At 45.0% G+C, this 12,168-nt stretch overlaps 1 protein-coding gene and 1 long non-coding RNA gene across 5 annotated transcripts in view; one reads left to right on the top strand and one right to left on the bottom strand.

The window, feature by feature from the left end:
- TEF (TEF transcription factor, PAR bZIP family member) overlaps positions 1 to 12,168 on the bottom strand; it is a 27,401-nt gene extending 15,233 nt beyond the window's left edge. For 2 of the 4 annotated variants that reach the window (XM_083462612.1, XM_083462613.1), the window contains exon 1: positions 11,901 to 12,168. In XM_083462612.1, coding sequence (XP_083318738.1) covers positions 11,901 to 12,003 — 103 coding nt within the window. In that variant the 5' untranslated portion in view covers positions 12,004 to 12,168. Of the gene's footprint in view, positions 1 to 708; positions 1,045 to 11,900 lie in introns of those variants that run through there. The other 2 variants (XM_083462611.1, XM_083462610.1) reach the window with 2 other exon arrangements.
- LOC310687507 lies at positions 3,977 to 7,414 on the top strand. The gene is made up of 2 exons (XR_014516449.1): positions 3,977 to 5,285; positions 6,853 to 7,414. It is a non-coding gene; the product is annotated as an uncharacterized lncRNA (long non-coding RNA).

The raw sequence follows: 12,168 nt of genomic DNA, 5'->3' as shown, positions 1-12,168 counted from the left end.
AAGTCAGCCATCCTTGCCACATCTACAAAACGAGATTTACATTCACATCCATCTTGGAATGTCGATGGAGAAATGTGCATGCAGGTGTGTCACTTGGGAAGGGCGGCTCCAGAACACGTATGCATGCTTACGTTAATCAGGAGCACCTCCATCTCTGGAATACCACGAAGCATCAAAACAACCAGGGCAAATGCCTCCCCCTCACTTCCCCCCACGCAACTCAACCTTGAATATTTGCAAAGAGTATTCGCTTGAAGCCCTGATGAAATCCCCATCTGTTGTCTCCAGATCGTTTCTCTGGATCGGGAAGGGCGGCGCAGCGAAGAGAGCGCCTGGCCTTTCCGTGTGTAGTTTTGGCAGCCACGCTGCCGCTGTGGTTATGGGGAAACGGGAGATCAAATCGGCCCCTCAACGCTGCGGAAGGAGCCGTTGTTTTGCCTCCTCCGCCACGACCCCTTGCGGTGCCACCCGAGGCACGTTTGCACGGCGAGGCTTGCTCCCTCGTAAGCGTGCAGGAGGGGCTGGTGCTGCTCATCTCAGGCGCGTAAACAAGCCGCCCGGATCATGGCAGGCGAAGGACAAACCGGGGCGCCAGAGCGCCGCAAAATGGATGCGACTCTGCGCGCGCCGTTCCCCTCCAACCCTCCGGCTCGCTCCGCTGCGGCCGCCCTCCCCGGAGCCCCCCCGCGCTCCCGCCGCCGCCCTCACCGAGGCGCGTGTCCCGCGGCGGGTTTTCCATCAGCTTCTTCAGCACCAAGGGGAAGGCGCCCGCCAGGCCCCGCTCCTGCTGCGCGGCTCCCGCGGTCCCCGCCGCCGCTTCCTGGTGCGCGGCACGGCTGGACATACTATAACCAAGCGGGCGGCGAGCGGCGGCGGCTTCCGAGACACCCCCACTCTCCTCGTGAAGGCCCTGAGAGGGGCGAGCGGCGGCGAACGAGGCCAGCTGAGGGGGGCACCCGCGAAGCGAGAGGGAGGGGCCGACCCGCCACCACTCGACGCCGACGCCTGCGCGTGCGCCGCTCCGGACGGCGGCTTCTCCGGGGGGCCCCGAGGCGCTTTAACTATTCATGAGCCCAGCGTCGCCACCCTCACGTTCTGCGCCCTGCGATTGGCTAGGGTCTCCGGGAAGGCGGGGCTGGCCGCCAGGCACGTGCAGCTGAAGGGTGAGTTTCTCATTAGCATGGGGGCCCCGCCCTACGCACTGGCGGGTATGCCGCCGAGACGCCCTATTGCTTTGCGCGCGACGCGCACCCGCGGCTCTGACCTTAAGTGAGCCTTGCAGCGAAGGGTGCGTGCCAGGGTAACCAGCAGAGGGAAGCGGCGGAGCCCTTTTCACCTGCGTGGGAAGGAGGGGGAGTGGAAGATGAGGGGACCAAAGAGGTGCCAGGACGGCGGAGGGGGCCCAGCGGGGCAGCCCCGGATAGAGGAGCTTGGCGTCTTTAGAGGTCAGAAAGCTCGCGGAATTGGAGGCCAGCAAGCGCATTCACAGGAGGAACAGCAGCAGCAACGAGGCTTCCAAAAGGGAGCCCCTCACACCCTCTGCAGGAAAGCACGAACACGCACAGCTTGTTATTTCACCTACCATACACACCCATACGCCTCTGAACCACGTTTAAAAATAGCATCCACCCATCGTCAGAGAATCGTAAAGTTGGAAGGGACCCCGAGGGTCATCTAGTCCAACCCCGTGCAATGCAAGCATCTCAGCTAAAGCATCCATGGCAGATAGCCATCCAAGGAAGGTTGTCAATGGGAAGTTTCTGTCATATTTAAATAATTTATTCCCCACTTTTTGAGGCAGTTACCTGCAAAAGAGCTTGAAATATTTTGTAAAAGTACAGCGATACAGAAATCCATTTAAATAAAACCTTTTAAAATAGGGTAGGTATGCCCCCCATGGCTTAAAAAGGCAAAAGGGTCGTTTCTCTCCCCACTGTGTTTCAAGTGGGGTTCGCTGCACACATTAGAGACGGGGCCAGAGTGTCTACACCCAATGCACATTACGTAATTTTCTTTGTCCCTGGAATTCTCTGAACTCCTGTTCAAGGAAGGAAAGCGTATCAAACAGGAGTATTTCTCAACAGACTGGATTTAGGTAATGCCATATGCACGGGTGGCACTGGTCTAAACCACTGAGCCTAGGGCTTGCCAAACGGAAGGTGGGCGGTTTGAATCCCCGCGACGGGGTGAGGTCCCGTTGCTCAGTCCTAGCTCCTGCCAACCTAGCAGTTCGAAAGCACATAAAAGTGCAAGTAGATAAATAGGTACCGCTCTGGCGGGAAGGTAAATGGCATTTCCATGCGCTGCTCTTGTTTCACCAGAAGCGGCTTAGTCATGCTGGCCACATGACCTGGAAAAACTGTCTGTGGACAAATGCCAGTTCCCTCTGCCTGTAAAGCGAGATGAACACCGTAACCCCAGAGTCGTTCGCGACTGGACTTAATGTTCAGGGGTCCTTTACCTTTACCTTTTATATGCACCTGGCTTTAAACACCAGTGGTGGGAACATTGGAGGCTAGTCCATTTACAACCAGACCAGGGGGTGGCAGTGCTTGTCAGACTTCTGCTCCTTAGTCCCGTTGCCTGTGTAGAATTTAACAGGGAGGAGGTTGCAGACAGAAACCAGTATTAGTTGCCTTCACCTATTACTGGCTCTGCTTCTGCCTGCCAAAGTTTCTGGCTCTATATACTGTTGGCCTCCTTGCCTTTCGCCCTGCAAATCCCGGTGGACCCCAGCCTCCACTGGGTAGGAGTTCACTAGAGCCAAAGTAAGCAATAATAGGTACATATTGACAGTTGGAAACAATAAACAATTCTTATAATTACAATTCAGTTCACATAAGAATGAATCGTGAATGAAAGATTTAATTCACCCATTGTTGGAATAAACAAATTAATATAATCTAGAAGTTCTGAACCGTACTAGAATCTTGGAAGACACACTAGAATCAAATGTGCTTGTAAAATTCATCTCAGACCATGCCTAAAAGTCTGCGAACCTAAATTTCTAGAGCTGGGAATGCCTTCCTTTGTGTCCATCCCTTTGGGAATTAAGGTCTTGAATTTAGGTCCCACTAGTGGCATTAAGTGTTATGGCACTTTCCTGCCAAAAAGATGTGACAGGCCAAATCACCTGAGGTTTTACAGCAAACCTCTCTTCATCAAGCTTTTGGGTTCAGAACTACTATGTGGCTATTAGTGTGTACCTAGTGTTTTATATATGCATTTGCTTTATGTGTATGTATTACGGTATATTTATTGTTAGTTTGTATTATTTGCTTTCTGTAAATCAGTTCAAGTGCTGTTTGGCAGAAAAAATGTTTTAAAAATAATTTACAGTGAAAGACTATGCCTATTCAGAAGTAAGTCTGACTGAGGTCAGTGGAATTTACTCCAAAGTGAGTATAGAATTGCAGCCATAAGTGTCCCTACTCGCTTCCTGGCGACTTTTCAGAAACAATAGAGCAGAGTACAGTCTAAAACCACCTGCTGCTTGCGATAGAAGCAAGCAAGCAGAGGTATATAAAGTCAAGAGTAGACCTTTATTTTCATAGTTGCAGGCCTCTCTTCTTCCAGTGGGCAGAAGCAAACTGGAGATTAACTGAAAATCCTTCTAAAAATATGTTTTAAATTTCTACTTTTTACATGCATGTAACCTGTTTCTCATTTTTTGAGTATTAACTTTGGTTCACTACATTCACATACAAAAAAGTCCTCATGAAAATTGACCAGCATTTTTAAGTGAGTTTGTTTTCTAATATATGTAATGTTTATGTATTTTTGCCCACTATATTGCATTATGTCCAACCAGATGCTTTTGCAGGGCAATACTAAAAGCAGGATTGCATGTAACCACCCCGACGCCACCATAAATGTAAATAATAATGAATTCATAAAAAAGGACATGTACCGTATTTTTCTGTGTATAAGACTAGGTCCCCCCCTAAAAAGTATTGTCAAAAATTGGGGGGGCATCTTGTACACGGATACATCTCCCCCCATTTTCTTAAATCGGAGTCCCCCAAAATAGGAGGCGTCTTATACATGGGGGCATCTTATAAACAGAAAAATATGTTATTTTGCTACTTTTACAAATGGGTACTGTTTGGTTCATGTACAGTATGGCTTATATTGGTCAGCAACAGGAGTCACAATATTGCCTTGCTCTCAGTCTACCTAATTACAGTCAAACATAGAAACTGTTTTATTATATTTATGGCTAGTAAAGCTTCTAGGGTAGTTTGAGGCAGCTTGAGACAGGCGAATTTCCTTGAGTGGTGTGTTTCTCACACTAGGCTGGGACCCAGCAATGAGTCAAGGGCCACTTTCAGGTGGCCCTTAGTGCCACAGCCTGTCCAGTGCCTCCTCACCGGCCTGGGATTAGAATGGAAGGTGGTAAGAGAGGGGAGCTGTTAGAGGAGGAAGAGGTGAATGCAAAAGGATCAGTGAGAAGGGGCGAAGGACACTGAACATTTTGAAGTCTGGTGGGATAAGGTACAAGTTGAGTGTGGAAAAACCCTTTTCACTTAAAGCCACTGGATCAGCAAATTCTTCCTAATATGGAGTGGCTGAGTCACAATATATCCATGGCAACTGTCCTTACTTAGCTTGAGGAAAGCTGAATTGTGGAACTCCTTGCCACAAGGAAAAAGCTAAGGCAAAGAATTTAGTAATTTCAAAAAAATGGATTAGATATCAGTAGAAAGTAATAGTAATTGCCAGTTGATTATGCCAAACTTTACCTACACCTGCCACTATTTTGGATTTTGCTTGGCTCCTGCATCACCATGTTGTAGTTTGTGGGCCTCAGTGATTTTCAGCCAACTCAAGTAAGGCCTGGGAGTAGAAAGCTTGAGAATCCATGTCCTAAGGTACATTGCTATGAAAGAAACCATGGTCCCTAAAGTTAGACCATGATTTTCTCCTGCATCAGTTTCCTCCAGTGATCTGTTCCACCATCAGCCACTTCTGCATTCTATTTGGAAGGTCCAGCTGGACATCATCCTTGCTGGGACTGGTGACATTGAAATCCCACTGAAGGCTTGCTGTTTTCAACTGTTTACAAAACGGTTGGGAGAGGAATTATCCCTCAACATGAAATCTGGAGTTCAGACTAATAGGATTAGTGGTAATAAGATTTCTACACAACATCAGCACCTAGCATATTCTAGTGCACAAGGACAACATCATAACCAGGGCACATGTCATCTGGAGATTTGCGACAAGGTGCGTCATCACTCTGCAGACGACACCCAGATCAGTTTATCGTTTTCATCAGAGATCAGGTGAGGCTGCAAAAGCGGTAAGCTGGTATTTGGAGATAGCCATGGACTGGATAAAGGCCAATAAACTGAAACTCAGGTGCAGTTTCTGTTGGTAGGCAGTTCATCTAGCTTGTATGGTGTTCTTTAGCCTTTTCTTGGCAGGGTTGTACTCAGACTAAAATCTGCAGTGCCGATAGATTTGGTCTTATATTTAGAGACCCAAATGACTTCTAGCCATAGTTATGTTATGGAAACATCCAGGTTTGACTACTGTAATGCACCATATGTGGTTCTGCCTTTGCCGAATACTTAGAAACTTAAGTTAGTACAAAATACTACATCAAGATTCGTAATTGGCTGGTTGAATGGATCACATCCCAGCAGTCTCAAAACAACTGAACTAGTTAACAATTGCCAAGCACATGGCTTTTATGTTTATAGCCCTTAAACAGCTTAGCACTGGGATACCAGAAGGGCTGCATGAACCTGCCCAGATATTAAGGTCTTCCTCAGATGCTCTTCTGAGCTCCCTTATCTTCAGAAGTGAGAAAGGTGGTGCTAGATCGGCCACCTCAGCAAAGGTAGAAGAACATAGACATCCAGGCCACTAGCCATTATTCTCCTTTAAAGTCACTCAAGTCATCACATCTCGTGGGAATGAATTCCATAGCACAGGGGTTCTGAAACTTTTTTCTCTGGGCCATACTTTCAGAATAAAAATTTGTTCTCACCACCGATTTTTGTGTGTGTAAGAAATACATGGGGAGAGACACCTCATAGCAGTGCTTGATTTATGACATAGAACACAACTAGTTTATAATATGATCATGGGACATCCAGAAAGTATAAAACAATGCAGCTAAGAACACGAATCATTTCCTAAATAAAATACTGATTATCCTTGAATCTTCCTGCCATATTGCCATCCTCTCCTGCCACACCAGTGTGGCGCATCACAGCCTTTGAGAACCACTGGTCTAAGTATATAATGCTGATTGGATCATCTCTATATGTTTCGTCATACTCCTTAATGAGACAGGACTTCTTACCCTTGCAGAAGCCATGCCACCTCTGCTTCAGCAAGAACTGTTCTTCCATATTTTAGCTTTAATTTTAGCTTTAATAAAGCTTTCTCCAAACAGATGTTAAGCTAGCTATCTTGTGATTACCAGAATCCCCTTGGTTCCCATTTTTAAAAATTGTGTCATATTGCCCACTTTTCAGTCCTCAGGTATGGAGGCTGATGTTAGGAGCAAAGTATATGTTTTTGTTAGAAGATCAGCAATTCATATTTGAGTTTTTAAAGAACTCTCAGGTGGATACCATCTGCACCCGGCAATTTGTGAATTTTAAATTGTCCATATGGCATAGAACTTCATTTCTTGTTAGACTATTTGCTTCAGTTCCTCAGACTCTCATCCTGCTATAGTTGGTTCAGGTGATCAGATCTGCCCTACATCTTCCACCATGAAAATAGATGCAAATAATTCATTCATTTTCCTCCCTTAGCACACCTTGCTCCCCATTATTCTTTTCTAGCCAGTTTCCTGCTTCTAATGTGTATTTTGTTGGTCTTCGTGTTTTCTAGTGATCCTTGAATGGCAGGCTAACTGCAACAGCTTGGGAAGAAAAACAAGTACCACTTGCACAGGATGTTCCTCTGAATCCAGGAAAAGGACAAGCAACATTCTCCCAACCCCATTATTGAGGGGGCTGTGGAGATCACACAAAGAGAATGGGAATGGGCTGACAGACAAAAAGTGTTCAATCGTGTGGGAAGTTTTAGAATGAAACTCAGCTTGTATGGAAGACTAGTGGGTCTTCATAGGAGAAAACATATAGAGAGGAACCTCCAAACCTCATAGAGCTGTTCTTTTAACTGTTCTGACCTTCCATCAGGTGTTAGACTGATACTCTCAGGCTTGCTTTCCTCATTTTCTTCTTCACCTTCGGAGAAGAGACATCTTTGTATGTCTCTCCTGCTGGGAACAAAGAGCAGGCATGGTTCTTTGTATCTCCATCTTAGTTAGATAAAAGAAAGGATATTTCCTATCAGGTATGTTTTCCCTTTAATAAAGTTAGCTTTCTTAATTTCCTAAACTCAGTATCAGTGTGATTATAATCAAGAGCAAAGTGTGCTTCTCCAGCAAGTATTCAGTGCTCAGTTCAGCTTCCAATCTATGTATTAAACCTGCACAAATATTCCAAGTGAGTTCACACTGAAGGAGCTGTAATCATAGACCTTATTTTGGGCAAGCCTGGTCCAAACAAATCATATTATTATTAACAGAGAACATGCAAATGCATATAGAAGCTGCCCCAAATGTAAATAAAACTGAATTTAGCCAAACTTTACAGTACTTATGAGACTAAAGCTTCTCTCCAGCAGTGTCCCCTAGGCAATTTGCCTAGACCTTAATCTATCTCCAAAACTTTACTTGAAGCTCTGAACAGTAAAAATATATATATTATATTTATCCAATAGAAGTCAGTAATAATTGTTGTTGTTCTTGCATTTATATGCTGCCCATCTACTGGGTTGCCCCAGCCACTCTGAGTGATTTCCAACAAAATATTAAAACACAAAAAATCTGAAACATTAAAAACCTCTCTGTAGCAGCTGCCTTCAGGTGTCTTCTAAAATTCAGATAGATGTTTATTCCCTTGACATCTGATGGGAAGGCATTCCATAAGGGAGGTGCAACTACTGAGAAGGCCCACAATGCACACAAGCCAAAAATAGCACCTTTATGCCCAGAGCAAGAGGAATTTACCTGTGCAGCTGGCATTCCACATATCCAACCTCTTGTTTTAACACCACCAGCCTCTATGCATGCAATACTAGTGTGCTCCAGTGAGGTGTCCACTCACTGGCATGCTATCACTGTACCTCAAGGCAGACCAACCTAGTTTAAAAAAGACACCAGGTGCATGAGACGCTTCACAGGGTCGTTCTTGCCTGGCAACTTATTTAAATCAGGCTTCAGTTCACCAAATGAAAGAGTCGCCTTCTGGCATAGCAGAAACATCCATAGGGTTGATATTCTGAACTAGTATCCATATTGTGTCATACTGCTGGCCCATGGTGTGGCACATAGTGGAGTTTCACATACATTATTTAGGATCTATGTGAGCTATTATTTAGGAACATAATGCATAGGAACTGATTTTGCAGATTTGCTGGACTATGCTTTTTTACTTACAGTTCTTTTGGAATTAGTTGTTCTGACTGCCAAGCAGAATAAATGCGGCACCCTAGACTACCAGCTGCACCTTCTTGGTTTGCTTAAAGTCTAACAACTTCAGACTCAGTCCCTTTTTGGTACTAGCCATAGGCAATAAAAGAAAAAAAGCAGAGAATTCAGTGAGACTCATAACTGGCCCACAATTAAATGTCTGAGAAAATTTTATTTTATATTAGATATGGGAAAGGTCAATGCTGATTTAAAAGGAAGACAAATAACAGGATGATTGGGTCTGAGGGGGAAATATGGAGCCATTCAGGCCATTGGAAAATCAGTTCTCATTTATACTGTATACTAAAATATGTATAGCTGGCTCCATCTTCCAAAATATCAATGCAGTGTACAGCAAATGATGACCTCTTTGCTTTCTATTGACTGGTGCCTGTATGGAGATAGCCAGATGTTGGAAAACTGGCACTGGGCTGAACATTGATTCTTGGTATAACAAAGTACGGTCAATAGCATTGGCACATGAACTAACATGTCAGGTCAGAGCAGCAAAGGGCAAACACAACCCCTGTTTCCTTTATAACTTATGGCAAATGTTTATTGAATACATAAATACTTCAGACTGGCAGAAATCCAGCCAACACTCACGGGAAAATGTGATGTGATCTTTTAGAGTAATCAAATGAAACTTTATTACACAGCATGACAAAAGCCTGTAATTTTATCATGACAAGTTATTTGTTGTTTACTGTTGTAACAGTCGTTTTCTCAAAATGTATCTTCTGTACCATAAAGAATAAATGAAAAACATTATTTTTTAAAAAAGACAGTGAACAACAAAATAGGCAGGTACAGCAAAACATAATAGAATACAATGTAAGTCTGGGATCTGCCCTGAAATCTTATGATGAGGGGTGGTCTATAAATTTAAAAAATATAAATAAATAAATAAATAAATAAATAAATAAATAAAGGCACGTTTGGGAGCCCTGCTTCTTGGGGGTCTGATCTAGCCCTCCTCTACAAAAATTCTGCAAGATCACACTGATTTGGGTAGCAGCAGATAAAATAAAATAAAACAGGCATCACTGAGGCAGGTAGAGCTAAGCACCCTCATTGGGGTGGTCCCTCCCTGTTCATCAACTTAAATCATGTGATGTGTGGAGAGTGGGTGACAGCCCCCTTCATAGCTGAACCACATGGATCAACCGAAGAAGGATACTGTGAACTTGTACGTTCCAAGAATGTGTGTGAGTGTGTGTGGATGGCCACACCCACTGCTAGCTTGTGAACCCCAGAAAGGTGATCCAAGGTGAAGGAGGCCATTGGGCGGGAGGAAAGATACCCACTCCTGTTTTAGAGGAATGAGTAGCAACCTCTCTTTTTGTGTGTGTTCATGTGCATTTGCTTTATTTAAGTTACAAAGAACATAGCAAGTAAAAATGGAAAGTTGTTTGCTTAAGGGAGAGGGAGGTTCCCTTGACAACGTTTCAAAGATAGCATAATCTAAGAATTCAGCTTCTGAGTAGCCAAGATAAACCACATCCAGTGAAAAGTAAATCATCACCCTCAAAGATCTGTTTGGTTTCCTTTGTATGTTCATACAAAACCAGAGACAGACAACCTGTAACCTCCAAATGTTACTGGGCTGCAGCTGCCAGCATCCCTGCCCATCAACCATCCTGGTTGGGGCTGATGGGAGTTGGAGTGGTATCACAACATCTGGAAGACTGCACGTTGCGCGCCTCTGTTCTTCACATGTTGTTTATCTAAAATCTGCTAGGTAGTTTCAGTCCTTCGGTACAGAATGTCTTGGAAGCACAATTCATATCCATCAGGAGCTGTGCATTCAGAATTGTGGACCCAATTTTGTGGAACTCTCTCCTAACTAATATCCAGCATCCCCCCACTCCCTGTTGAACCCGAAGCCTTTTCTTTATTCCAGTAGATATTTTAAGTAATTTCTGATTTAACAGTTTTTAACTGATTTAATCTGTATTGTTATTTGTTGAACTTGATGTAAACCATTTGGATACATTTATAAGTAGGTGGTACTGTATATAAACTGTCAAAACAACCACCTATCAGAACAATTACATACTATTTGATTCTGGATTAACTGTCTGGTCTGCATAATTTTTCCTCTTGGGTGCAGTTCTAATTATTTTGCCAGAGCTAAATTGGACCTCCTGTTTCCAATGATCTTTTACAGTAATATCAAATAGTTCTGGGGGGTGGATGTCACAGAACAGACATCTGGCTCCGTTTTTATACCAGTGGTTTGTTGCAAAGGTTTCTAAAAGGAAGAAGTAGAGGACGAACAAGACAATGACAAAAGGAAGATGCTAGAGGGACCTAAAAAATGAGAAACATGTATTCTCCTTTACTCCCTTTTTCATCACGGCACAACACTCCAACTAAACTTTGGCCATCATCTCTCTCCTGTTGCCGCAGTCAGTTCACATAGCAGGCAATTTCTTTCAGCAGGCTTTCCCCACTGCATCAACTCACTACATTGCCCCACAAAAATCTGCCTTATTGCACATGTTTGGGACCCTGAAACGGCCACCAGCTTGTGTTATAGTAAGCAGGACCATATCTAAAATAGGCACCACAGCATTTAGATGAGTTCCTGGCCAATAGCCAGAAATGCAGCGAGCGACTTAAAAACAACCCCCAAACAAACGCCTACATAACGGGAAAGAGAAAGCATTAGCCAACGGTTCCCAAAGCCCGTCGGAGCACTTGTTAAGGCATCCTACTCCCGGATGGCTCGATTTCATTTGGGAGGTGGAGGGAGAAGCAGCAACTTATGCCTCAGAAACAGCGCCATAAAACGACGTGACACTGATTTAAACCTGTGGGATCGTCGACTTGCTCTCATTGGAAGCCCTTTGACGTTGTTGTAGTAGTAGTAGCAATTTATTATTTATACCCCGCCCATCTGGCGGGGTTTCCCCAGCCACTCTGGGCGGCTCCCAACAGAATATTAAAAACACGACAAAACATCAAACATTAAAAACTTCCCTAAACAGGGCTGCTTTCAGATGTCTTCTAAAAGTCATATAGTTGTTGTGGTCATGATCCGCCGGAGCTGAGCTCGCGGAATTAAAAGGTATGGAAATCCTGGGAGTTTTTGATGCCCAGGTAGAAAGCCTCCAGCAGCAGCAGTAGTTGCTTGAGCTGAGAGATCAAACCGGACCATCCACACAAGACACCCACCACGTATCTGACAGCTTCTTCCGAAGTCTCCGGCCGCCCCTCCCCGACCCACACCTAATGCAGCACCAGAAAAGTGTGGCTCTCAGCACGTGTGGCTCCTCTCGACTTTCCCGATGCTTGTGGCTTAGGTCGCATTAAAGAAGAGCCAAAGCCAATATATTGTATGCCGCCACCCCTCCCTCTCCCAATCTGGCTTGGGGGCAAAAGGAGCACGCCCTACCTTTCAGAGATCCCGTCCAGGGCACCGAGTACTCCAGAAGAGACTTCAGCACTTCAGGAAAATCCATGGCAGGAGGGGCTCCGAGTCTGCTGCAGCTGGACATTTCCCGCCTTGGGCTGGGGAAGGACGATCCCGTTTCTTCTTCCCAAGAGAAGGGCCGGCCGCGTGTCTGAGCGCAGAGAACGGGCTTTCAGCAAAAGTCACAAGAGGAGCCCGGAGCGATATTGCTCAACAACTCCTGGCAGGGGGAGGCTGCCAGAGGAACAGC

This window comes from Podarcis liolepis (assembly GCF_965112155.1).
Source record: "Podarcis liolepis genome assembly, chromosome: 10".
Taxonomy (NCBI): domain Eukaryota; kingdom Metazoa; phylum Chordata; class Lepidosauria; order Squamata; family Lacertidae; genus Podarcis; species Podarcis liolepis.
Note: the sequence above shows the minus strand (reverse complement) of the source record. Positions and strands in the feature narration are given on the sequence as shown.